Below are 27,616 nucleotides of genomic sequence, written 5' to 3'. Positions count from 1 at the left end.
TGCCATCTCTTAAGCATTTATTAGATCCGCTGCCTTCTGTGGGCAGAGAACGCTCTAGCTCAGTGTCCCTGCCCTTGGGGACTCACAGCCCCGTCTCCTGAGCAGAGAGAGAGGCAGCTCAGTACTTGTCAGGCAGGCCAGGAGGTCTGAAGTGGTTGGGGTCTTTGCCGCTCCGGCCCCATTCGTTGGCAAACTGGTCGGCCTTCGAGTCCTCCCGTACCTGGTCCCTGGTCATGCCCTTAAACACAGGGTCTGTGATTCCCTGAATATTCTCTCTGGCGTTACTGGAAAGGAAGAGGGCAGGAGGGGATTAATCCAGGACTATGAGCCCCAGCCCCACCCTCCCCATCTCTCCTCTTTCCAAGGGATCAGTGACTCTGAGAGGAGCCCAGGAAAGAGGGGCTACAGCCCTGAGGCTCCCCGGGCTCAGCCCACCTCAGCCCTGTGCTACGTGAACACACCCAGAGCGGGAGGGTGGAGAGTCGCCTGGCCCACCAGCCTCGCTCTGCTCCTCAGACACCCAGACCTCACACTGGGCGCAGAGCAGGAGGGTGGGCAAGAAGAGGGGGGCCCACAGCCCTACAGGAAAGTTCTCCAGGGCTCGGCCCCTCCAGGTTGTCCAAGGCAGCCAAGCTCTGCCCACCCATCCCTGCATCCCCAGGGACCCTGGTACCTGATCACTTTAGCAGCCCAGGCACCCCCTGGTCCCCTTTGGGCAGCGTCATAGTTTCCGCGGGCGTGGAAATACTTGTCTGCACCTTTGTAGTTGGCTTCCTTCATGTCTCTGTAGGCTCTCCACATGTCTTTAGCCCCTGGGAGGAAAAGAAAATGATGAGATGAATGTGATTGTGTTTTGGTGAAAGACAGAAATAAATGATTTCCTGCCACTGATTCTAGGTTTCAGTCTTCAACTATGCCCTTGGAGATTATTATATTGGCTTGAAATGAATACTTCTTTACTTCTCACTTACTTCCCTGATCTGAAGTTGTGAGTATCACACTTGGTGCAAGTTTTATTCTGTTTGGTTTCATTCTAAGTCTGTTGGAACTTTGTTTCTGGAGGTGTGTGATGTGTGGGAAGAAGAGGTCGATGCTCTTTCTTTAGGGGATGTTTGCTTACACAATAAACCTCCACCTGGAAAGATGCAGGAAAGGCTCTGACCAGAGCTTGAGAGGAAGGACGATACTGAGAAAGGCTGTGGATATAGGATACTCCCAGCCTGGTCAAGGGGAGAAATCCCGCCCTGGTGACTAACTTGGGCCTGAGTACATCTGAATACTGAGGGCATGTTTGCACATGGGCAACCATCAGAATTAAATCAGCAGGTGGTAAAGGTGAGCTCCCTAAGAGGGCTTTGATGAAACAGGGTAATCAGATGCAGAAAAGGGGCAACTGAACCACCAGCTCTAAAGTTCAGTGTCCTCTCCAGTAAAATGGAGGAGTAATGCCTCCCTCAGGGTGGTTAAGCAGAACTGAGGAAATATAGGTTGAGTTTGGAGAACATTGTAGGTGCTCACTATACTATCACCTCGCTGGTCCTTAGATGAGTAGGGCAAAAAAATAAATAAAGTAGAATGAAGATCAGAGAGGCATGGGCAGAGAACCCAACCTAGGTAGAATGAAATGGCAAAGGTTTCAAAGATTAGCTCATTAGGGAAAAGAGGAAAATATAATGTGGATTATAATCATAGTTTATGTAATATCTCTGTGAGATAACTTATCTTTACTTTAGGTATTAGCTATTTCCACTGTTCAGAAAAATAGTTTTGCTGAGGGCTATGATATTCTTACTATAGCTATTCACCCTGAGTTACAGATTTAAATAGTTCCCTGGAGTCTAGAGTTGCTTAAGAAGTGCTTCCAAATGCACGACATATTTGTCCCTTGGGTGCAAAACCAGGTAGTGATTCTCAATATTTATTGTGCACAAAATCAACTGGGGTGCTTAATAATGGACAGATTTGCAGAGAGCCCCAGGGATTGTGGTTCAGGGAAGGGACTGTGTGTGGATCCAGACCCCTGCGTTCCCCAAAGCACCCAGACCAGGGGTGATTCTCATGCAAGTCATCCTGGAGTGCCCCTTGAACAACACTGACCTAGGAGATGAAAAGATACTTTTATCTGGGCCTGTGTGAATTTAGATGGAATTAAGAACAAACTCTTAAAACAACTATTCAGCAATTATCACAGAAAAATAAGAATAGCAAATAGTTTTGAGAAATAAATTATGGCCAGTTTGCTCTGGCTAGTGAGGTCTATGTCTCTTGCTATAGGATTCTCACCAGGTCTCAGCCTCAGCAGAACCATCATCAAGAAAACTCATGCTCCCATTTACTATGTGGAGGGGAACTCTATCGGGTTTCCTTCCAGAGGCACCAACCCCCACTCTCTGCCATCTACTCAGATAATGAGCAGGACGCGTGTTCACAGACCCCTCACTCTCCACGTGTACTCTTGTCTGGGAGGCAGTAGAAGGGCCGAGGTTAACAGCAAGGTCTCAGGATGCTGGGTTCAATCCTGCTCTGCTGGAGGACGTTGGAACCTATCTTAATCTCTTGGGGCAGCAGGTTCTCTGATAAAGGGTAATGGTCCCTACATTGCAGGGCTCAAGGATTAAACCTTGAGGAGGAAAATGAGTCGATTCCTGCACATAAAGTTCTTAGACAGTCCTCACCAGCTACTAAAATTCAGGTATTTTAGTTAAAAGTATTCATCGGTTGCACCCACTTCTTGGCTACAGGAGACTTGGAAATGAGCCATCTCTAGTTGCCCACGAGGGGGCAGCAGAGCCCTGCCGGTGTTTTGGGAACACGCACCCGGCCCCCCAGATATCTTCCTCACTCCTGCTGAAAGTTGGGGCCCAGACTTTATGTGACCTCAGGCTTGGGGATCCCCAAAAAGAGTGCAAAGCTGCCAGAACAGCCTCGGGAAGTGCTACCATGCAAACCAAGCTCCTTTTTGCCCACTGATGGCCTTTGCCCTGTGGGGATGTGTCCTCTGCTCAGGTGAATCCTGGGGAAGCAGACACAGCCTCCCCGACCCATCCTTTGGTCCTTACCTTGACCAGCTTCCTTGAGGAATGTCCCCCATCTCTGGCTGCTGACGCCCAGGATCAGGAAGCAGAAAATGATGCTGGTGGAAAGGTTCATCCTGCAACAGAGAGATGAGCAGACTCAACCAAGAATGACAGGTCTTGAGGCTGAGTTGTAATGTGGATACACTCTTACATTCCAAATGTAAATCTCTCTGAATTTTATCTCAATAGATAGACGATAGGTTGTAACACAGAGGATTCAGCTCTCATTTCCATGTGAAATCTTGGAATCCCAGTGATTTCCTGCATGGAGGATTGCAACGGGCTTTTAGCATAAACCATTTTCCAGTCCCCTCATCCTCTATCAGCCAGAAACCCAGCTGCACTGCAAGTTTCCCAGAGGCACGAGGAGTGAGTTCCTGCCGCCTGTCTGTGATGTGAGAAGAGGTGGATGAGGCACAGTGTCTGTGGCCGCGTGCTCACCCCATCACCGCCTTCACAGAAGAAGCAGACAAGGGAGCCCTACCCCCTGACGTGCTCATGCCTGGAGGATTCTAATGGTCAGAATGAACAGTAGATTCAAGAAGGAAGCAGAGAGCTGGGCTGCAGCACAAGAATGCTGGTGAAGAGAAAGTCTCCGAAGAGGAAAAGTGTTGGCGAGTTCTAGCACCTCACCCTTGGCCGTGCCCTCCTGCTGAGGCTCCTGGTGAAGCTGCGCTGCCTGTGCTGCCTGCCAGGGAGACGGGCCGGTGCTTTATATACGGACACTTGGCCAGTGGAGCAAATGAGAAACGGGGTGGAAGCAAAGAAAGAAAGAAGGGAAGAAAGTTTGGGAAATCCCTCCTGACCAGAACACAGCATTGAAAACAGCAGTGTTATTCTTCACTCACATCTAATTTTCCTAGATTGTGCAATCTGGCAACTTTCAGAATGTGGCATATTGGGCTTTTTCCTGCCCGTTTCTAGTCTCACTCCAGGAGACAAATGTGTTTTTCATCCCCCACTGTAATGTACTGACTTTTGCTGTGAAGGATGTGTGTGTTTAGTCGCTTGGTTTTGTCCAACTCTTTGGGTCCCCATGGACTGTAACCCACCAGGCTCCTTTCTCCTTGGAATTCCCCAGGCAAGATAACTGGAGTGGCAGGCAAGAATACCAGGCAAGAACACTCCATTGCCTTCTCCAGTGGAGCTTCCTGATCCAGGGACCGAATGTGGGTCTCTTGCACAGCAAGTGGATTCTTTACCACCTGAGCCACTTGGGAATTCCAAAGATTAACATTAGAAAAAGAGAGTTGAGTAAAGAATGTGAGCATACAGGGCAAATGGACCAGCAGAAGGGTCCATTACAAGGAACAGCTCAGGGTGAAGCTGGGACCTCAGGGTGAAGCTGGGACCTCAGGGTACAGCAGCAGGAAAGGAAGGAGATAAAACTCAGGAAAATCAAACTTCCAGCACCCACATGGTGGATCCAGCACCGGAAAAGGGAGTCTTCCAGCTTCAAGTGTATTCATGATCAGATGCTGTTGATGGTCATAACAGTAGGTCGACCATATTGAGAGGTCATTGCAATCCCAGGAAGGTTGAACTACAGTGAGGAAATTTGCTATGATATTGTGTAGAAATGACACCATAAAAATGAACAGGAAAAGTCCAGATGTCTGTTAAATTATCAGCATAGATGGTTCAGGACGGTTACAGAGAAAGCTGATTTATCACAAGAATGCTGGAGAGTATGATGTCAGAGAATAGCTGTTTCAATCAGAAAAGCAGGACTGGGCTTTATTCTGTGAGTTCAGGAAGGCAGTCTTGGGAGGAAATTTCATGCAGGTGCTCTCACAGGGGTGGCATCTCTGATGAACTCCTTGCCCCATCTCTGCCTCTTCATCTCAAAGGGAAATTTCAGTCACTGGATTTCCCAGAGGAGAAGGGATGATGCGTGTGTGATATGTCAGAGACGGGGGGGACCCAGAGGACATGGAACTGCTCTTCCTGACATTGGGACCCTGGGTTGGAAGCCTGAGGACGGCAGGAGGCCAAGTGAGGCCCAGTCCAGGAGCCCCACCTCAGGATTCTTCCCTGGAGTGTTCACAGGAGAGAAGGAATGTAAGCCGTGCATTGGAGACACAGGCACAGATCTCCAAGACAGATGCAAGCAAATCACGGAGACTTGCGAACTGAGACGAGGGGAGATGGTAAATAAGAGTCTAGAAGGACATGGGGCTTGTGCTCAAGTAGTAATCCCGAGAATAAGGAGGGCGAAGAATTGCCAATTTGTTACAAGACTCAGGGAATCATGAGCAGGATGTTAGAAAGAGCACTGGCCCGGGAGGAAGCACAGCAGGTGAGGATGACCCTGTGGTCTGGGAACCACGGTCTTAGACTTGTTGTTGCTTAGTAACCAAGTCCGTGTCGGACTCTTCAGTGACTCCACGGGCTGTAGCCCCTCAGGCTCCTCTGTCTGTGGGATTTTCCAGGGAAGAGTACAGGAGTGGGTGGACATTTCCTTCTCCAGGGGATCTTCCTGACCCAGGATCGAACCCATGTCTCCTGCATTGCAGGCAGATTCTTTACCACTGAGCCACCTGGGAAGCCCTGTCTTAGATTAGAGCCTCTCAAAATCAGGATGATGCCTCTTTCTGGGTCTGGGACATGTTTTATTTCCTGTAGGTGTAATGAGATGAACATGTAGGGCAGATAACTGTCTAAAGGATTTCTCTGTCTGGCTTTTATCCAAGGCAAAGCTAAGCAGTATTTAAATATTCTCAACAGAACTTACACTCCTTGGGAAAGTTGGGGTTCACTGTGGTTCGGGTAGCCTAGGTCCCTGAGCTGGCTTAGCTGACTTTGTCCCAGGAGTAGACATGGTGGGGAGAGGGAATGTTGTCAACTGTCTATAGTCATTGGCCCTAGATGTGCCCTGGGGCTGCTCCAAAGACGGGGGTTGTGATGTCCACATCCCTTCTTCTACCTTCCTCGGGGCAGAAATCATGGGCCAGAGATCACATTCTTTTGCAACTCTTGACTCTGTTTGGAGCCATTTGATATTGGAATTCACTTCCCACTTTCTTGCATCATTCCAGTCATTTCTTATTTGATAGAATCATTAGAGACAAAGCAAGTACAATTTCTAAACACCAAGTCAAGCATTGCAAGTTCACTTCCTTGTTAACTTAAGGCATTCAGACTTCTGGAAGGAACACCCAGTTCTTTGCAGGGCCATGCTTAGAACAATGGACGACTGTAGTGGTCAGCTCTTTTTACTTGTTTCTCTTGCAATAGAAAACCATCCTGTTATGGTGATTTCAGAGTCTTCAGGCCTTAAAGGGATTTCCCAGGAGTCTTCCATGAGAAGCTGTGTCTTGGTTTGCAGAGATGGTCTCTGTTGGTGCCTCTCGTCCCAGATTAATAGTTAATAGTGAGAGACAATTAGCAAATTGTTTTATTTTTGAAAGAGACCTGGTTTATAAATTAGAAGGTACCCCTCTCCTAATAGCCATGTGTGATAAGACTACTGAGAGGTTTAAGAGACCTTCATTTTCTGTTATAATTAAGTGGAAGAGAAGAACACCAAAGCTTTGCAACCAAAAAACAAAACCCCACAGGATACCCTGACACTTGGGGCCTAGGTCCCAAAGTTTTTTTTTTGTTGTTGTTGGTGAAGTGACATCTCTGCTTTTTATTTATTTATTTTTTTCCATTTATTTTTATTTGTTGGAGGCTAATTACTTTACAATATTGTAGTGGTTTTTGTCATACATTGACATGAATCAGCCATGGATTTACATGTGTTCCCCAGCCCGATTCCCCCCTCCCACCTCCCTCTCCACCCGATCCCTCTGGGTCTTCCCAGTGCACCAGGCCCAAAGTTTTTGAGACAGAGAACCCTCCTGTATTTGTTGTAGCTGCAGGAGAAGAGGGGATAGTCTCTCCTCACACTGACAGCTCTTCTTTTGCCAGCAGTTGCGAGGGTGTGAAGTTTCTCTAACGCCAAACTGGAATTCTACTACACAGCACCGAGAGAGAGAGAGAGAGAGAGAGAGAGAGAGAGAGAGAGAGAGAGAGAGAGAGAGAGAGAGGGAGAGAGAGGGAAAGAGAGGGAGGGAGAGGGAGAGAGAGAGAGAGGAGAGAGAGAGAGGCCTGTGAAGTTCCCAGTTTACCAAAAGGAAAAGAAGCACAGCTCTAGGACCAGAAAGGCTGGCTTCCCTCCTCTTCATCCTTCAGTTCACCAGGGAGATTAAAAGAAAATAGCACTGAAGAAATTATTAATGCCGTGTACATTGTTGATCATTTGGTGGCATTTTTTTTTCTCAAAAAAAAAAAAAAAAAAGAAAAACACATGAGCGTGGAATCGACACACCAGAAGAAGGATACACTGCACATCTGCGCTGAGCTTCCTGAGGATCTCTGTTTTTCTGGTAGAGGGCAGCCGACCCTGATTCTGAGGTGACCTGCTAGGAGGGGGTCATCTCTGCTCTGGGGGGGCTCCTCACTCTGCCCTGGTCCAGGCGTGTAGGAAAACAGCCTCCACTGACTGCTGGTGTCATAAGGAAAGACCGACTTCCTAGAATCGCACACAAATCTGACGCCAGTCACTCCCAACCTGGAAGCAACCATCTAAGAGACCAGATCAACCACGTTTCTCCTCTCAGCAAACTGCTGGCAACTCACAGGTAAGACAACACCCACAGTTCATGCGTGTATACCCAGTGACTTCTGGCAGAAGCCACAACAGTCAACACCAACAATAGCTACAATTCAACACAACATGAAACCCTTTGCAGTGACTCTAGTGTTTCTCAGCATAAAAGCTGTTCAGCAGCATTATTCTGAGCTGGTTAAAACCAGTTCGCAGAGGTAAACTCTCCACACAAACCCAAGTGAGTGAGATTAATCTGAATTCCTCTTTCCCAGTTCAAAGTTAAACTTAATATGGAGCCTCAGATCTCCATTTCATCAACTCACAGTGGCACATCATTTGCTAATTTAAATGAAGGTACAGCCATTTTTTTTTTTTTTTTTTTTGGTGCAAAAGACATAGATGTCTTTAGGAAGTTAGTTAAGTATTAAATAAGCAAAAGTGTCTGTCACGGATCTCTTTTCCCCAGTATCCCCTACTAAGGCCAGATGTTTTCCAGGAGAGTCTGCTAAAATCTCAGGGGACAGTTAAGAGTATGTTACACAGGTTGGTGCAGAAAACTAATCAAGAGTAGAGATGCTCAGCTCATTTTAAAGAAGTAGATTAACTTGATTCTAAAGTGAGAGATGGGCAATACAAGAAAACGATAGTCCCATTTCACCTCTAAAGGTGCAAACAATTCAAACAGAGCATAGTGTTACCAAACCAAATATGAGCATTAAAAATTCCTCATGACTGAGTGAGGTTTCCTCTTGGAATGCAAGAATTGGTCAACATTATGACTATAATTAATGTAATTCATCACATTATTAGCCTAAGGGAGAAAAATAATATCTTGATTGATCAAAAAAGGAGAGTTTAATAAAGCTGAAGTTATGTTTCTTTTAAAAAATCCTTTAAGATAGAGTCACAGATGTAGGGAAAAAATCTTGTAGTGTCCAGGGGATAAAGCAGGAGGTGAGGAGGAATAAATTGGGAGACTGGGATTGACAAACACATAATACTATATATAAAGTAGATAAATAAGGACCTACCGTGTAGCAGAGGGAACTCTTCTTAATATTCTGCAATGACCTATATGAGGAAAGAATGTAAAAAATAGTGGATATTATCTAATTGATATACTTTGCTGCATATAGAAACTAACATAACATTATAAATCAACAATAAGAAGAATTTCTTAAAAGAAAGAGAAAAATCCTTTAGAAAATTACATTTCAAAGGGAACTTATTTAATTTTATAAAATTAAGATGAAATAAAATTAAAATAAAATTAATTTCATAAAATTAACATATTTTATAATAGAAAAACTTTTAGCCCATCACTTGAAGGATCAGAAATGCGCAAGGAATGCCCACTGTCACCACTATTGTGTAACATAGTTCTGGAAGCCCTGGCCAAGGCATAGAAAATAGAAACAAAGAAGAGATATAAGGATTGGAAAGGCAGAGAAAAAACTGTCATCATGTGTATACCTATGGCTAATTCATGTTGAGGTTTGACAGAAAGCAACAAAATTCTGTGAAGTAATTATCTTTCAATTAAAAAAATAAATTTTTTTAAAATGTAAAAAAAATTTTCATTAGTATAATCATAAACCCCCAAGCCACAAAAATCAACAGACTACTACAATTAATTGGGAAATTTAATAAGATGGCTCACACTTGATCCAAAAACCAACAGGTTTTTACATAGTAGAAATACCCAAATAGAAAACATGACTAAAAATAATAAACTATTCATAGTAACAGCAAAACTATAAAATTCCTAGCAGTTACTTTCACCAATAATTTACAGAACTCCAGTGGAGGTGTCAGACCTCTAACAAACACCTTAAAAGATGATTCAAACATGGAGTGAAGTTTCTAGCTCACTGATGGGATGACATATTAAGGATGTCGATTTGACCCCAAATTAATTCACACATTTAATACTGAAAATTTCAGCTAAATTTTTCTGGAACAGATGATTACTTCAAAATTCATATATAGAAATAAAAGTCCTTGCATAGAAAAGTCAGCCTCAAAAAAGGAGAGCATTAACAAGAGGGATTTATCGTACCAGGCGTTAAGATAAACAGCAAAATACAGTAATAAGAATAATATTTGCTCAACTAAAGACACATCTACCAATGGGACAGAATAGAGAGTGCAGAGCTAGGGCCACATGTATAGGACGTCAGTATATGATCAAGAAGACATCACAAATCATTGAAGATGGGATGGCTTGATAGTTTTGGAATGAGAGAAAAATAAAGCTGGGCCCTTACCTAATAGGGTTTTCCTGATGGCTCAGACAATAAAGAATCTGCCTGCAATACAGGAAACCCAGGTTCAATCCCTGGGTTGGAAAGATTCCCTGGAGAAGGGAATGGCAACCCACTCCAGTATTCTTGCCTAGAAAATTAGACCCTTACCTAATACACATACATAAGTTAACTCTAGAAGTATTAAATATGTAAATGTGAAGATAAACTATAAAGTTAATAAAAATAATATCAAAGAATAGATTTGTGAACTAGAGATGGTGTAGGAATTCTTAAATTTCAAAGGCACAAACCCCAAATCAGGAAGTGGTGAATTTGATTACATCAACAATAAGAATATAGCTATAGATAGAGAATGGAAAAAGATGTTTAAAATATGGCAAGGGATTAATATTTCAAAAATACAAGGAACTTTTATGAGTCAATAAGGAAAAGATGGCAGCCCCAGTAGAAAAATGGGTGAAGTGTTAAAAAGAAAATCAGTTTATAGACAACATGCAATAAGAAATAAGCTCACAAAGAGATTCACAAATCATTAATAACCAGAAAAATAAACCAACAAGCAGTCATGTTTTAAGTGTCAGATCAATACAAATGATACCTCCATCATGCCATTTGTATCAAAGGAGGACAGAGCTGGTGTGCATAGCCTTAGTTTCACAGCGAAGTGTCACTCTGCGGTCCAGGGGGGCAGCCCAGCTCACAGCCCCTTCAGCAACAGGGAGGATTTCTATAGCTCTGCGCTTTTGCCTTGGTATGGACCAGCTATCTGCTTTTCCAGTCTAATAGCTCCATCAGATAATAATTTTTCTTCAAAGACATAAATTAATATCTAAATTATAAATAAAATATTAGAGGGTTGCTGTCACAGGACAGAGTGACTGTCTCTAATGTGGCTTCTGCTGTTGTCATTAAAAAAAACCCCTTTGTTAGAAATAACTTTTGTCGATACAGGTTTTGTTCTATTTGCTATCCTTGCAGCTGCAGGAGAGACGGAATATTTTCTGTTTCTTACCTTGGTGAGAATTCTTCCTCCAGAGATTAGTAGGTCACATAGTTTACCAGGCCAACTGCTGGAATCACACTGTTTAAGCCTGAAAGGGATTCAGTCCTGAGAGAAAAAGAAATCATATGGAATAGAAAAGCTAAGAATAGGATTAATAATAGATGGAACATGGAGCATGAAAATTACTGATGTCCTTTCTCTATTATTTTCCATTATGAATTTTTACTTGTGACTCTGACACATTTATCAATTTTTATCTTATCATGATCTTTATTAATTCATGTGCATTATTTATGTGTATATATGTGTTTGTGCATCTAGTGTTGTTGTGGGGTATGCGTGTAGAGAGAAAGGAATATATAGGTCAGCTACAGTGTAAATGGACATTTGCTGTTTTTCCTTATCTCCTCCCAGTGAGGACAGGAAGTAAGTTGTTGGTTTTCTTTACCACCATACTCGGTGCCTAGGAAAAGCCTGGACACAGCCAGGCTTGATGAATCTCACTGAATGAACATCTTCAGCGAGGAAACTTGAACAATATAAAATAAGTATAAAGACAAAAATAAAAGCAATACTAATATCCTGAGCCTGGAAGAGAAGGGGAGGGGCAGGAAGAACCTCCATAGAAAATGTTTCCAGTCTATTATCTAAGTGGATGTAGACATATGAAAACATAAACGAGAACAGGGTGGTATAATACTATCGTTTTATGTTCTGCTTTTTCATTTCACAGCTTACCATGATAATGTTTGCATGTTACTACCCTTACCTGTCACAGTGGCAAAGCGGAAATTCAGATCTAGTCTGTGAGGATGGAGCCTTGGGATTCTTAGCCTCAGGTCATAGAGCTCACACTGCGTGTTATGGCACATAAATAAATGTATGATATATTTTAATTCAATTCTCTTAAATACTGATTAGCTTAATCATAACTCTCCAGTGGAATGCTCCTCACGTGAGAGGACTGGGCTTGTGTGTCTCAGATCCCCAGGGCCTGGCCCAGCTCCTGCCACGCGCTGGGGGAGCATGAAGAGGGAGTTGAAGAGTGAACAGCAGGATGAAGGAGTTCTGTAGGCATCTTTACTGGAAGGGTGAAGTGAGGTTTTGCAGACTCCACGTGAGACTGTTTTGGACAGTCCTAAGTCCACCTGCAGAGAGGAAAGGAAGGGCTCAGTGCACTGGCTCCTCCCAGGTGGGATGGTTCAGGAGCCAGGCACCCTGGCCAGCCTGAGTTCTTGTCCATTTGCCCAATTCTTTCAGGAAACATACGAGTGAGTCACTCACAGGAGATTTTGCAAACATGTTTCACACAGTGTGGTTTGACAGGACTCCACAGGTGATAAATGTGTGTGTAAACTGAACACACTGTTCTCAGAGAGGGCCTGGCTCTTCTTTCCCATAATTACAGATTTCAAAAAGTGAACCTGGGAAACTAGAGAATTGTGCAAGAGCTCCCTTGGCACCCGGGTGTGAAAACAGGCTGTTGAGTGCTGCTGCTTTTCCATCACCCAGAGCTGAGGACACAGTGGCTCCGAGTACCCCATCCCCTAGAGAGGGCATCCAGGAAGCAGCGCCAGACCTCGTAAGCTCCCAAAGCTGAGGGGAGACGGCAGGGTTACCAGTCTCCCTGGAAGTGCGGTATTTGTGGAGGCAGGTGATTTCTGGAAATTGATTCAGGGTGCCAAGAAGAAAACAAAAATGCCTGTCCATCTCTCAGCTGGGTGCATGCTCGCTGCAGACACTACCAGCTCATTCTGATGCCCCTATCCAAGCAGAGGGCAGTGAGGTGAGTTCTTGAGAGAGTCTCCATGTGTAGGAGCTGTGAATATTCTGGAAGTTTCTAAAGATGAAGCACCCATGCCAGTAGAGTTGAAAAGGCAGTGGTGGAGTGTGACTAGGAAGGAGATGGGGTGAGCCTTTTCCCATCTGCCATCTCTGCAGGAAGTGAAGAGGCCCCCATTCATTCTGGGGGGTCCACTAGAATCTGCTGGAAAGACTAGTGAGGTTTGAGAAAAGGCAGTGCTGGGCCAGGTGAGGTGACATCTCAGCTAGGGAGGGGCCTTGGAATGTGCACATCATCAGAACCCACTGTGGATAACCTGCTCCTCTCGGGGAAGGTCCCTCATGGGTGAGGGGTGGTGCGAAGCTGGACTCACCTCAGGAGCACCACCATTGCACTTGGTGATTAATAATAGCTCAATAATTATATATATATATGTATGTGTACATATATTTGCATATATATATGTATATATATATGTGCATGCTCCATCTTGTCTGACTTTTTGTGACTCCATGGACTATAACCTGCCAGGCTCCTCTGTCCATGGAATTCTCCAGGCAAGAATACTGGAATAGGTTGCCATTTCCTACTTCAGGTGTCTTCTGCATTAGTAGGCAGATTCTTTACCAATGCGCCACCTGGGAAAGGCGTATATACACATATGTACGTGCACACACACACACACACACTTTGTATATACAGGGCTTCCCTGATGGCTCAGCGGGTAAGGTATTGCCTGCAATGCAAGAGATACAGGAGACATGAGTTTGATTCCTGGGTCAGGGTGATTCCCTGTGTGTGTGTGTGTGTATGTAGACAGAGAATGAGTGCTCCTCTTCTCTATTTATCTACCTATATATGTATATATTTATATAAAGAGAGGAGAGAGAGAACTTGCATAGGTTTAAATTTAAATCTCATATTACATCACTTCTAAGATGCACATCTCTTGGTTATACATTTCTGAAATTAGTACATGTCTTACATTTCCTAATAACCAGGAAACACTCATGAAAAGGTTATCATTGTTCTAGGGTTAATTTTGTGTATACTTTTCTTTTTGTTTACACACAAGAGTGATGTGAGATTAAAATCTATGTCTAATTTAGAAGAACTCTCCTAGTAAGTGTAAAATAAACATACAAAGTGATAAGAAAACTTTGTGTCTGAACATTATGCCTGAATCTAAATGGTAGCATCTTTTTTCTTGGTGGTGTATAAATAATAATGCATCTTTCAATCTAGAGGACCTAGACTCAGAGACACTCAGTGGGACCCTTTTCCCTTCCTCTGGTCTCACAGAGTATTCTCTGCTAACTTGCCCCTCTGCTAGTCAACAAAGTCCTTTGGAAAGTCAAAATATTCTTTCCTTTCTCCCAAGGCTTCTCTTCAGCTACTGCAGTGACTAATAGTTTATTTGCATGTGGGGTTTCTAATTTTTATTTCTATGAGTGTGAAAAGCATTGATGATGAAGTAAAATCGTATCACTCTGACTGGTACCTTAGTATGGTATTTGTACAGATTTAGCAGTCACCTCAGTGTCAGCCAATGCCACATTTTGCAGATCCAATCCACATCCATACTTTGTACAACTCCCAACCCCCCTCACAGTTCTGACCACTTCTGAACAATACCTCTTCTCAGACTGCATTCATTCATTTCACCAGATGTTCATAAAGCAACTACTCTCTGTGAGGCCCTACGACAGGCACTGTGGATACAAGGATGGCACGCAGGAGGAGAGACATGCCTTTGGCTTTGGGTTTCCTACCTACTTGCTCTAAGGACAGATGAGAAACTGGGCAGACACCCTGGAGTGTGATGAGTCCCAGGGAGAGTCACCTGCAATAAGAGCAGCTACACGCGGCTTCTCACAAGTTCCACGTCCTCCTCTCCCACGCGCTGCTTCCCCAACCCCATATCTTCGCCTTTGTTCCTCCCTCAGAGCCAGAGAGGTGTCTGCTCCCCTGGGTCCACCATCCCTTGTGGCTGATCCCCTGCCTCCTGCTTCCCCTGACTCTACTGTTCCTTCTTTAGCTTCAGCGTCTCCCTCTCCTTAGCTCCTTCCTATTTCTTAAAGCTAGTCTGACCTTCTTTGAAAGAAAACTTTTTACTAATAAACAATACATGAATTCAACTATTCATTTATTAAATTCCAATAAGCACTCGTTGACATTCCATTATGTGCCCGGACTGGATATTCAGATATAAACAAGAAAGAAATGGTCACTTCTCTCACTGATTCTATAATAAAAGGGAGGAAGATGGACCAAAACAAAATAAAAAAAAATTCAGAAGAATAAACCAAAAATTTAGTACAAGAAACCCACATATTGAAATTGGCAAAAAGCACAGAATAACCAGAGTAGATCAGCAAGGGTGACCAGGAAGGCCTCTCTCAAGAAAGAGTGATCTCAGGAGAGTCAGGTGAGATACACACAGTCATGTGAAGAACGAGCAGAAGAGTGTTCTGAGCAGAGAAAAAGTCATATGCAAAGGATGCAAAGGTCCTGTGCCAAATAAAAGCTTGGCTTGTGAGATGGAAGGGCAGGGAGCCTGGGAGGGTGTGACATCAGATGATGCCGTAATGTGGCCAGGGACAGCTCACACTGGATTACATTCTGAGGGAAATGGGAACCCATGGAAGAATTTAAGCACGGAAGAGACATGATCTGAATATCATTTGTATGCTAGACTGAGAGGTGTGGTAAACACAGGCTCTCTTTTACCCAGGACGGTTTCAGTTTATTCCTGCCATCCATGTATAATCATCAATAATGCCCTTTTCCTCAGTGGAAAGTGACTCGGTTTAGATGAAAAATTATACAGTCAACTTAAGCAGAGGGGGAAGCCATGAAGATGGGGAGACTGGTTAGACAGCTGTTGCAGGAACCCAGGAGAGAAATGGTGTGGCCAGGAGCACAGAGATGCATATGAGAGCAGGCTGATGGACTAGAGATGAACTTTGGAAGTTGAATCACAGGACTTGTTAGTGGACTGGATGTGGGGTAAAGGGAAGGAAGCATCAAGGACATGCCTCAATTTCTGGACTGAGCAACAGAGGGAATAATCAGATCATTTACTTAAATGGAGGGGCCTGACTGTGAAGAATTCTGGTGGGGGAGATGAGAGCTCACTTTGGGACACATTGAGTGTGAAATCTCTGGAAGTCACCCCAGTCAGAGATGTCTAGAGGCCAATCAGATATATAAGCATGGAGCTCAGAATTGAGGTTCTGAGGAGGAGAAATAATTTTCAGAGCCATCAACATATAGATACTGTGTTCTTCCAGATAGGAGGGAGGACAACTGTGCTGAGCATGGCTCAGAGTCCTCCTGATACAGGAAGAGAAACATGTCAATTATCTTGGCACCTTGGAGGTCACCGGTGACCAGAGCTGTTTTGCTGAGCAGTGGGGACAGAGGTCAGGCTGGTGTGGGTTCTAGTGTGAGTCAGAAGTGAGGAAGCAGAACGTGCAGGTGGACAAACTCTCAAGTCTGACGATAAAGAGGAAGAGGAAAAGGTGAAAGAGTGAAGAGTGACATGGATTGAAGTCTGGGTTTTCAATGTGGGAATTTATTAAGAAATCAGATGCTGAGGGTAAGGACTCCGCGAGGCACTGTTCCCATGAGGAGAACAAGCTGTGGTGTGCCTGTAACCAGTCAGGCATCTCTTGAGCACAAGGGCTCTCATGCTGGAGATCCGTGGAGGAGACAGTCCCCACCTCTGAACCCCAGTCTTGACAGCACATCCCTGTCCTCCTGCAGTCAGCCTCACCAGACTGCAGTCCTGGCTGCTCACCTACTGCAGGTGTGACCTTGAGCAAGGTCCAGATCACTTCCCTCTAAGCCTCATTTCTTCAAGTGAGAACTGCAAAGCCTTTGTGGTAAATAAAATAAAGCATGTAGAGTTAGAACATTTGCAATGAAAGAAAATGGTGGCCTCTATAATTACTATGCCTCAGCCACAGCCCAGCAGAGTTTGGATCACCATTGGTCTGTGCTTCTGAGGAGGCTCCTCTTAAACTGTGTTGGAAGTGTGTATCTTCATAGCTGACATTCACTCTAGAAGTGAAAATAGTATGTTGTTTGATCCAAAGGTAGTGAGGATAAAGGTAAGGGAAACTCATCTGAGAATGATTTCTTCGATAAAATGAGCTGAAACTAATTAACAGCTGAGTCAGGGGTTGGCTCTGGTATTGATGAGAAATAATTAGAGTCTAAGATGCAGTTTCCAGGACAGGTGTCATGAGACTGGGCTTCCTGGCAAATGTGCCTTCTTGGTTTGGGAAGAGATCCCTGGGGATAAGGCCCGGAGTGAGGCGGGTCAGAATGCAACTGGCTGGGAAGTGGAGAGTCGGGACCCAGAGAGGCCTGAAGCAGCAACACAGTGACTGGGGAGGAAGAAGAGGCCGTGGGGCTGCCCAGGCTTGTGCCCGAGTCAGGCCCCGCCACCGAGGAGCCCAGCATGATGGCCAGTGCTCTCCCAGCTCAGGCTTACTCAGGAGGAGAAACTGGGGTCCTGAGAGTACTGGGGCGCAATGGGGCCATGTGAACACAGGGCACGGGTCCAGGTCACCGGGGATTCCTTGGACCCTCCAGTCACAGGCTCATCCTCCACAGAGCTTTCACCTTCCATATGGTGCCAGGAGGCCTTTCTCCCCAGAGTCTGACTCAAAGACTCCAGTTCCCATCAACATCTTCAGTTCCGCAAACGTTTATTGGGAGCTCTGGGGACGTGCCTCAGTTCCTGGGGTGACAGAGTTCAGTGACCCTCTTTCCCTGTTTGGAGGGAAGTGATGTGTGGCTCGTAGCTTAGTCCCAAGAGAATTCCACAGTCCTGCCTTCAAGGACTGTGTCCCTGACCCCACGCAGAGAGCGCCGAGGACAAGCTGGGCGACTAGACCGGGGACAGAGGAGGTGGCAGGACACAACTGCAGGGAGGGAGAAGGCCTGGACTGAGAAGGGCCTGGAAACGGCCCTGGGGTAACCAGAGGGGCCTGGAGAGGGAGCGGGTCTGATTGGGGGAAGGCTGGACAGGGGGTCTGTCCTGAGTGATGCTGAGGGTGTGTCCCGGAAACACACACACAGGCACAGGCTGAGCTTCACGTGGCTGTCCTGCCATCAGCCCTGGAACCAACAGGCTGTCCTCAGAACAGGAAGGACACACAGTCTCAGTATGCCATCTCTTAAGCATTTATTAGATCCGCTGCCTTCTGTGGACAGAGAATGCTCTAGCTCAGTGTCCCTGCCCTTGGGGACTCACAGCCCCGTCTCCTGAGCAGAGAGAGAGGCAGCTCAGTACTTGTCAGGCAGGCCAGGAGGTCTGAAGTGGTTGGGGTCTTTGCCACTCCGGCCCCACTCGTTGGCAAACTGGTCGGCCTTCGTGTCCTCCCGTAGCTCCTCCCTGGTCATGCCCTTAAACACAGGGTCTGTGATTGCCTGAAGAGCCTCTCTGGCATCACTGGAAAGAAGGAGAGCAGGGAGGGGATTAATCCAGGACTATGAGCCCCAGCCCCAGCCTTCCCATCTCTCCTCTTTCCAAGGGATCAGTGACTCTGAGAGGAGCCCAGGAAAGAGGGGCTACAACCCTGAGGCTCCCCGGGCTCAGCCCACCTCAGCCCTGCACGTCCCCTGGATGCTGGGGAAACAGCACCCATAGGGGAAGGGTTGAGAATCGCCTGTCTCACCAGCCTTGCTCTGCTCTTCAACCACTCAGACCTCACACTGGGCGCAGAGCAGGAGGGCGTTTAATAGTAGGAGGGCCCACAACCCTACTGGAAAGTTCTCCAGGGCTTGGCCCCTCCAGGTTGTTCAAGGCAGCAAAGCTCTGCCCACCCATCCCTGCAACCCAGAGACCCTGGTACCTGATCACTTTAGCAGCCCAGACACCCCCTGGTCCCCTTTGGGCAGCATCATAGTTTCCGCGGGCGTGGAAGTATTTGTCTGCACCTATGTACCCAGCTTCTTTCATGTCTCTGTAGGCTCTCCACATGTCTTTAGTCCCTGGAAAGCAAAGCACATGGAGTAAGGATTATCAGGTGGAGAGAAAACTGAAGAATCAAGGAATGAACAATCTTCCACTGACTCGGTTTCAGCCTGTGGTCAGAGCACCACAAATGCCACAGGTTGAGGAGAGCGTTCCTTATGCCCAGCTGCTGCTCCTGGTAGCGGAATGAGCGCCATTGGGGTGGGGTCGGGGAGGGCTGCGGCTGTGGGACCCCTTTGTCTGACCCCTGTGATGCTGCCTCTGTGCTGCGTCTCAGTGAGGGCTCTACCTGATATGTTTCAGGACAGAGGGAGGTATCATTACAGGACAGGATTCCTCAACAGCATTCTATTGACATGTGACACCAGGTACATTGTTGCTGTCAGGGCTGTCCTGATATTATAACATGTCTAGCAGCATCCTTGACCTTTCAAACTATACCCCAGTGTGACAACTGAAAATGCACCCAAGCATCACCAAACGTCCCCAGGACACAAATTTGCCCTGGGTCCAGAACCACTGCTGCAGAGGAAGCTGCATGTGATAAGCTCCGGGGCACGTGGGTGAGTGAGGAGGTGATGGGCGAGACAGATTCTGAGAAAGGGGCAGACATACTCCTCTGCTCTGACGCCTAAGAAATGCATTCCTGCCTCATGAAAGGACCCCTTGTGACTTGATTCCCCTGCCTGTTAGGTGAGTGAAAGGAATGCTGAGAACTCTCTAGTGGATGGTACTGGTGATGTGGGCTGCTTGAGGAAGTGGGTCTATTCCTCAGCCTGGCTGCACTGTCCAATAATCTGGGGAGACCCTGAAAGTCCCCTGAGCCCTCACAGCCCAGGCCAGTCACCTCCCCGTCTCCGGGCTGGTCTCAGGCAGCAGTAGTTTTCATGGCTCCCCAGGGGTCTCCAAACTGCGGCCCAGATTGCTCAGCCCCCGGCTTCAGGAAGTGGTGCTGGGAGAAGTCGGTGAGAGCCTTGGCCTCAAGCACAGCTGGGTTCCCACCTCTGTCCTGCCGCCTGCTGACGGGCACTCAGTCCCTGGGTGACGGACTCAGCTGCTCTAAGCCTCGTTTTTCTCCCCTTCTGGTGGAGAAAGATGCCCCCTCACGGAAGTTTTCTGCAGGTAATATATGACCAAGTGTCCCAGCTTGACCGGAACTGCCTTGTCTTCCTGAAACTGCCCCAGATAGTGCTGCTAATGTCCTGGAAAACTCCCCAGCCCTGGGCAGAGAAGGAAAGTGGGTCCCTCTAAATTGCACGTAAGAGCCAAGTTCCTGGTGGAGGTTTTCATATGATATTAGGTTCACACACACACACACATACACACACCTTTATTTTTTTTTCAGTTTAGTGGCTAGTAGGAAACAGACTAAACAGGGACGGTGTCACTCAGCATAGGAAGCACAAACAAGGTGTTCTGAAGGCCTCTGAATCATCCAACTAGAAAATGGAAGGAAGGAAGAGAGGGAGGGAGGGAGGGAGGAGTAGGGATGGAAAGACAGGAGAGGAGAACAGATGGATTGCTTTCACCCTACATCGTGCAACTAGTTAGAGGGAAATTTCTTTCTATTTCAGACTTGTTTTGTGTCTTCCATTCATACTTAAATTTCACCTGGAAATGATGCTCATTCTTTCTCTAGTACCTGATGGACATAAATCCTGTGCTTTCCAATCTGTCTGAAAATACTCCCCTAACACCTGGCACATTCTGCCACATAGGGCAACATCTCCTAGGACCTCAGCTCCAACCCTCAGGGGTGTTTAGGGTGGAGCCTAGAGGCCCAAGGATGCCATCGCCCCTCCATCGGCCTTACCTTCAAAAGCCTCACCAAGGAAGGAAAGCAGGCTGTGGGCTCCTAGCACCAAGGAGCAGAGAATGAGGCCTGTGAAGAGCTTCATTGTGCTGAAAGGAAAGGAGAGGGTCAGGGAGACACGGACAAGACTTTCACCCCTCTCCACTTTGGGGTTTGTATGTGAAGGAGAGCCTGGCTGCTCATTTCCTCTAGACTCCCAGTGGTCGTACTAGGAGACACCGCAGTAGGACCTGACTCGCAGCCTCAAGCCCTCGATTCCGAACCCACCAACCCTGAACCCAGGACTGTCTAAGGGGTCACCCAGGTGGCTTTGGTGGAAGAAGAGGACAGCTGGGTCCAAGTTGTGTCTTACTAAAGCAGCCTGTCGTTAATCAAAAAGTGTTTCCCATGCACCACTCTGCCAGCACTGACTGCATATAGGAGAAAGAGAAATCAGAAGAGTTATGTTTTAAAGTAAGAGTTTTCAAAGAAATGGCTCCTTGAAGCGGTTCCTCACCTGATCCCCAGTGGAGCAGAGCTGCTGGTCCCTGCCTGCTGTGGAGGGGTGGCCCTATTTATACTGAGCCATCCCTGGGCGGGTCAGGGGGTGAGGATGACAGCTGGACTGGTGCCCGGGGAGAATCCCTGCAGGTCATTTCTCCTACGGATCTGCAAAGGGTGACTTACTGGACACCGACGGCTGTTCTCATCCACAGGTCATTTCCCTGGTTGTGCAAGCCTGAGGAAATAGGCAGTTCTGATCTGCCTGGTGTCTGCTGTCAGGGGTCGAAGGGCTGAGGCAGGGTCATCTGGAGAAGAAGGGTATGGAAGGTCATGTGAAGGGTGTGGAGTTCCAGGATGGAGGCCTCCTGGCGGGTGGAAGGTGTGTCATTAGAGGATGCTCTTCCAGCCTAGACCTTGGTATTTTCCTGGTCATTCCCTCAGGAGGGTCCCTGATGAGCCAGATAGAAGATGTGTCAGAAATTAAATCCTTTGAGCTCATGTCCAAAGCCCTTGAGCCTCAAAACTGACAGATCAGCCCCACCGAATCGCTTGGGGGGTCTGGGCTCCTTCCACCACGCTGAGTGGCTATGCTGAGCTCTCAGCTCCAAGGCAATGGAAAGCCCTCTCAGCCTCGAAGACAAGAGGTATATTATCTAAGTTGGATCCTGAGATAGGGGCAATCCTGGTAGAGAGGAGTTTGTGCTTCCCCAAGCCAATCCTGGAGATGCCTCAGAGTGGGAGTGAGAGTGTTTGGTGCAAGGTGTAAGAAACCCATAACAGGACACAGAGGGAGGTAACAGCTGTTATGGAATATGGCAGCCCAGCTGGGGAAGTGCCAGGCTCCCTGTCTGGGGTTGGTGAAGGACAGCTCTTTGTCTGCTGTATTTTCCTGGCTGGGGCTTGGGGTGTCACCATCCTCCCTCTTGTCACTCTGAGTCAAAAATATCAGCAGTGTCATCCTGGCTGATGAGGCCCACATGTGTATGAACAGAGCCTTCAGCTCTCAAGAGAAAACGTCACTGTGTCTCACCCTTACCAGAAACATTCTCTAAAGAGAATTCTGGAGACTGTAGTTCAGTCAAGTTGACATTGTTCTATGTTGTCTAAAGACAGAGCAAACAAGCAAAACCTGAAACCAAAGGAAGTTGATTCTTTTTTTCTTTGCTGGATTTTTTGAAAGAAAGTAAAAGTGAAATCGCTCAGTCCTGTCCTACTCTTTGCGACCCCATGGACTATAACCTACCAGTCTCCTCTGTCCATGGGATTCTCCAGACAAGAATACTGGAGTGGGTTGCCTTTTCCTTCTCCAGGGGATCGTCCCAAGCCAGGGATCGAACCCAGGTCACCCACATTGCAGGCAGACGCTTTACTATCTGAGCCACAAGGGGCTTTTTTGAACTGGCCAGCAAATACTTTTTTTGACTCTCAACTCTCTGTCTGTTTAGTCAAATGTTATCTCGTCATTGTTTGCTAATATACGTGAAAGACAGAGTCTTAAACTTGGTTTACATTAAAAAATCTAGCATCTGGGAGAAGACAGACATGCCAAGATTTCCTTTTGACTTCACAAAGGTTTTTTATATGTATTTATACCACTTAGGACCAAAGATTGTCAATGACATCCGTAATAATGTTGTTATCAGGGCAACAAATCATCAGTTAAGACAACACAGCTGACTTCTTTTTTGGAGATTAAAAAGTAGAGGAAATGCAAACAATTTAAAAGTTCAGTTGCCTTATGTGACTATTTTTAAAAACCTCTTCCAAGGACCAATTTAAACTTAAATTAACAGAAACCATGTCCGTCTCATCATGTTTATACCTATAGTGCTTATCACGCTCATTGGTGAATAACAGGCACTCTTTCATGACTTTATTCATTCTACTGGTACTTTCTGAGCTGTTCCTATATGTGCTGGATGTCTCTAGTCCCATAATGTTTATACTGTAGTAATCAGTAAATACGTATATAACACAAATAGTGACATCTCTCATTATTTAAATCTAATCTATCCCTGACAGTGTGCTGGTTGGAAAGCAGTAGTTTTTGGAGGGTCAGGGGTAGTAATATTTTGAATATCAATTATTTTAATTATTTTATAAGAGAAAACATAGTAATCTTTTAAATAAATAAAAATTAACTAAAAATAGCTAATTTTTACAGATAATGTCAGAAATATTTGGAAATCTGTTTAGCAACCTATCAAGAATACCTATACAATATAAACCAAAACAACAATTGCCTAATTATTTAAAAATTAAAGAGCCCATTGGTGGGTGTCTTGTGCGAAATCTCCACCTAATACTTTAGAAACTTGGACATGAATTCTGTTTTCTTTCTGTATTGCAACAAATATGCCTATAAATTTTAAAAATTAAAAGATTTGTTAAAGATAATATAAATAATTTTGCATAATAAAGTATACAGGAATGTTGGTGACAGAATAAGTGAAAAAAATACACATCTAAGATTCATCTCTGTCCAAATTCAAGGAGCTGGATGACAGTCTTTTCTACCTGCACTGGAAATTCTGTACACAGATGGTTGTAAACAATGGTCTGAAGTTACAGATGATGCAATTATTGAAACACACAAAGGCATATCAAATGGATGTCTGTTCATATTGCCTTCACTTTCCGTCACCCTCCTAATATGAAACTATGTTAGCAGTAAAATTTTTGAATGGATATTACTGTTTAATGTGACTTGATCACTCACTGGAAATGGGTGTCACTGTTTTCTTCAGGATCCACACCTAACTTTGGCCTTAGATAGTGATATGAACACACACCACACATACTACGTGCGGAAGAGACAGCCAAGTATCTGGGAATAAATGCAGGTAGATCAGTGTGTTCAATGGTGAAAGCTTGTGAAAGTTTATTTCCAATCACTTCCATTTTTCAGTGAAATAGGGAGCAAAGTCATCAACTAAGAGGAGAATGGAGGAGGAGATATTGAAAGCTTCAGGATCGAAGTGAAAACTTACAGTCTAGGAGACGGCAGAGGGAATGAGCTAGAAGTGTAGTGGATTGCAAGGCAGCTTGAGGCTAATGACCATGAATTGAAAGTGAGACTTGTCACTGTGGTTGTGTGTTTTTCTCTGACCACATCCAGCTGCCAAAGTACAGACCTGAAGCAAGTGGGGAATTGGATATCACCACTCATTAAATACTTGCTGAGTTACTGAATGAATTAATGCTTGCAAAAATGTCAAAGGAGGAATCACTTGAAGATCAGGGAGTGGGCCTTGCTGGTGGTCCAGGGGTTAAGACTCCGTGTTTCCACTTCAGGGGAGCATGGGTTCAATCTCTGGTTGGGGAACTGAGGTCCCGCACGCATGATCAAAAAATAAAATAAAGATTAGGGAGAGTGGTGGCTCAGACGGTAAAGCATCTGCCTACAATGTGGGAGACCCAGGTTCAATCCCTGGGTTGGGAAGCTCTCCTGGAGAAGGAAATGGCAACCGACTCCAGTATTCTTGCCTGGAAAATCCCATGGATGGAGGAACCTGGTAGGCTACAGTCCATGGGGTCGCAAAGGGTCGGACACGACTGAGCGACTTCACGTTCATGTTCACTTTCACTTTCAAAGGATAGAGGAAGAGTGTTAAAAAGAGGAGGGTGACCGAAAGTGAAAATGGGCATGACATATGCTCCAAGATCCAAGACTCCATTAGGACCACTAAGGATGTGGTTGCCCTGGTGTAGTAGAAGCAGATCTTTCTCTGATAATGAAAGGAAAGGAGAGAGGATGAGGAAGATGTTTTCTGAGATGGAGGGCAGAGAACTGAGGAAAACCAGGAACACCCGTCCTTTACCTGTCACTCATCACTCTCTACCTATTTGCATTTCTGAGTTTGGCAGCACAGAGCACAAAGCCTAGGGTAGGAACCTAGGTCTGGCTGCCTGACCATCTGCTGTCTCTCTAACGCCTAGTGCAGCACCACCCCCATCACAAGTTTTTTTTTTTTTTACTGACTAAATCAATTAATTAATGGGGAAAAAATGAATAAAATAAAATAAAATAAATAAATCAATGAGTTTATGAAAGAGGAGACTGGTAGAGGTCTTGTGAAGGTGGAGTTTGGAAGTTAGGAAGGATGGAAAGGCTTTGAAACAAGGATACATATGGTATAGGGTCAGTCGTTTAGAGACGAATATGGACATTGTTTATATGTAGTGAAATCCCAGCCTACTTGAACGGCTGAACTAACTGTCAAAACATATCTCCAGAAAGCAAACACCTCTCCAGCTTCCTCCTATTATTTTGCACCATCAACTGGATTATTGTGATGAAACCCTAACTGCCTTCCATATTTCCACCCTTGTTCCTCAATATAGCAACCAGACTTAAAATACAAGACAAACCATGTCTCTCTCTGCTCGAGAGGATCTCCATTTCACGCGTAACTGAAGCCAAAGCCCTGCAGTGGCTTTCTGCTCTGTCTCCTTCACACCTCGTGACTTAGGGCTCTCGTCTCACTTGCTGCCCACCGTCCACCGCACTGGTCTCCCTAATCTTTAAGCCTCCAGGCACATTTCAAGCTAAGGGTTTGGTTCTTTTCATCTGAACATTCTTTCCCCCAGATATTCACATACTGGGATTTTAGCAAGAGCAAGATCTTAGATTTCAGGATGTGGGAAGGTTCAGTACAATCAATGTCATTAAGAGTGTTGGCAGCAATAAAAAGGAATGCATTTGAGTCAGTTCTAGTGAGGTGGATGAACCTAGAGCCTATTATACAGCGTGAAGTAAGTCAGAAAGAGAAAAACAAATATCATATATTGACGCATATATATGGAATCTAGAAGGATGGTACTGATGAACCTGTTCACAGAGCAGCAATGGAGACTCAGACGTAGAGAACAGACTTGTGGACAAGGGTGGGAAGAAGAGGGAGAGGGCGAGGTACATGGAGAGAGTAGCATGGAAGCAAATACATCAACCTATGCAAATAGGTAGCCAATGGGAATTTGCTGCCTGACTCAGGGAACTCAAGCTGGGGCTCTGTAATAACCTAGAGGGGTGGGGATGCCAGGAGGGGGGAGGGAGACTCAAGAGGGAGGGGACACAGGTATACCTATGGTTAATCCATGTTGATGAATGACAGAAATCAAAGCAATATTGCAAACCAATCACCAATCAATTAAAAATAAATAAATATATTTTAAGAGCATTGGCAGCAAATATGTAGAAATGGGCTTTGTGAGTGACATGACATCTATCAGCAAATATAATGGAGACACACTTTGTCCCCAAACATAGCTAATCAGATTGTCTATTTCAGAAGCATCCTGTGAGCATTTTAAGTATGCAGATTCCTGGACCAGAATCTTGAAGGTTCTGATTCAGCAAGTGCGGGGTGGACTTCAGGATTGCCTGTGTTAAATCTCCCTGTTTTGGAAATCACTTGGGTAGCTAACATTGGTAAGGCTGGGGAGAGCACAGGAGAGAATTTCCTAGGACTTAGGAGAAAACACTCCAAAGAATACGGGGCATAAAATCTGTGGAAATGACAGTGACGGGAAAAAAAGGATGGAGCCCCTTCTTTCCCATTCTGTTGTTCAGGATTGCAGGAGGTGTGCCTCATGGGAGAGGGTGACAGTAAAGCAGAATCGTTAAGGGAAAGGCGAGTTTCAGGACTTTGTAATGGGGAGAGGAAAGAGGCAAAAATAAAGGGGAGCCCTCTCCACAGAGCCTTCTCGCCCAGGGCTCAGAGGAAGGGTAGGAAGAGTGTAAAGGTCTGAGGCTCTTTACTCGAGGAGCAAATAGTTTTTGTGATGTGAAAACAGGGATGGGAGAACAGGGGTAAAGGGAACAGCAGTTTAGACAATTGTTTAGTGACAGCAGGCCAGGATCATTTATTGTAGGCTGATGAAGGTGCCGTGCCATGGAAGGCAGATACTTATGAGCCCGTAGGAAACCATCCCCCCACCAGAGTCCAAAAGGACTGTAAAATGATACAATGGGGATGCCTTTCTGATCTCCCCCTCCTCCTATTAACAGAAGTTCTAGAGCAGGGGTCCCTATCCTCTGGGATCTAATGCCTGATCATCTGAGGTGCAGCTGATGTAATAAAAATAGAAATAAAGTGCATGATAAATGTAATATGCTTGAATTATCCTGAAACCGCCACCACCCTGCTCTGGTCCACGGAAAAATTGTCTTTCATGAAACAGAGCCCTGGTGCCAAAATGATGGGAGACAATTGCTCTAGAGAGAATGGAGCCACAGAGGAGGAAGATAGAAAAGAGAGATCAGTGAGCATAGGTAAGGTATACTCCCAACACATGTTTACCTTGAAACATTTGTAAGTAAGAAGCTGGTCTTTCAAACTGACACAGTATTCAAGCTTGGTGTCCATAGGTCTAATCGGCCAGGTGTTTCTACCTTTTGAGATCTCTGATTACTGGGAAGGGGATCCCAATTTCTCCTTAAGATAGGGGTGCTTTGTTTATCTATGAATTCATCTTTTATAGAGTCACAGTCAATTCATTCTTTCTCACATGTATACCAGATCTCCTGGCAATGTCTCTCCTTTTCTCATTAAGAAACAATCCACTTCCATACAAATCAACTTATCTACAAAACAGAAATAGA

At 45.4% G+C, this 27,616-nt stretch overlaps 2 protein-coding genes across 3 annotated transcripts; both read right to left on the bottom strand.

The window, feature by feature from the left end:
- Positions 1 to 3,858, bottom strand: LOC122675677 (serum amyloid A protein). Its single transcript, XM_043874674.1, has 4 exons — positions 3,711 to 3,858; positions 3,060 to 3,151; positions 674 to 812; positions 1 to 284 (listed from the first exon to the last, which is right to left on the bottom strand). Exons 2-4 carry the CDS (start codon positions 3,148 to 3,150, stop codon positions 119 to 121), a joined length of 396 nt encoding a protein of 131 aa, XP_043730609.1. The 5' UTR covers position 3,151; positions 3,711 to 3,858; the 3' UTR covers positions 1 to 118.
- Positions 3,859 to 17,957: 14,099 nt separating this feature from the next.
- On the bottom strand, positions 17,958 to 21,053 carry LOC122675665 (serum amyloid A protein-like). Of its 2 annotated transcripts, none has more exons than XM_043874652.1 (4): positions 21,026 to 21,053; positions 20,530 to 20,618; positions 18,595 to 18,733; positions 17,958 to 18,191 (listed from the first exon to the last, which is right to left on the bottom strand). In XM_043874652.1, exons 2-4 carry the CDS (start codon positions 20,612 to 20,614, stop codon positions 18,026 to 18,028), a joined length of 390 nt encoding a protein of 129 aa, XP_043730587.1. In that variant the 5' UTR covers positions 20,615 to 20,618; positions 21,026 to 21,053; the 3' UTR covers positions 17,958 to 18,025. The 2 variants fall into 2 exon arrangements, with proteins under 2 accessions (XP_043730587.1, XP_043730596.1); XM_043874661.1 differs by lacking the exon at positions 21,026 to 21,053 and adding an exon at positions 20,882 to 21,004.
- Positions 21,054 to 27,616: the final 6,563 nt, after the last annotated feature.

Source organism: Cervus elaphus, chromosome 2 (assembly GCF_910594005.1).
Source record: "Cervus elaphus chromosome 2, mCerEla1.1, whole genome shotgun sequence".
NCBI lineage: Eukaryota > Metazoa > Chordata > Mammalia > Artiodactyla > Cervidae > Cervus > Cervus elaphus.
This window is presented reverse-complemented; position numbering and strand designations above follow the sequence as displayed.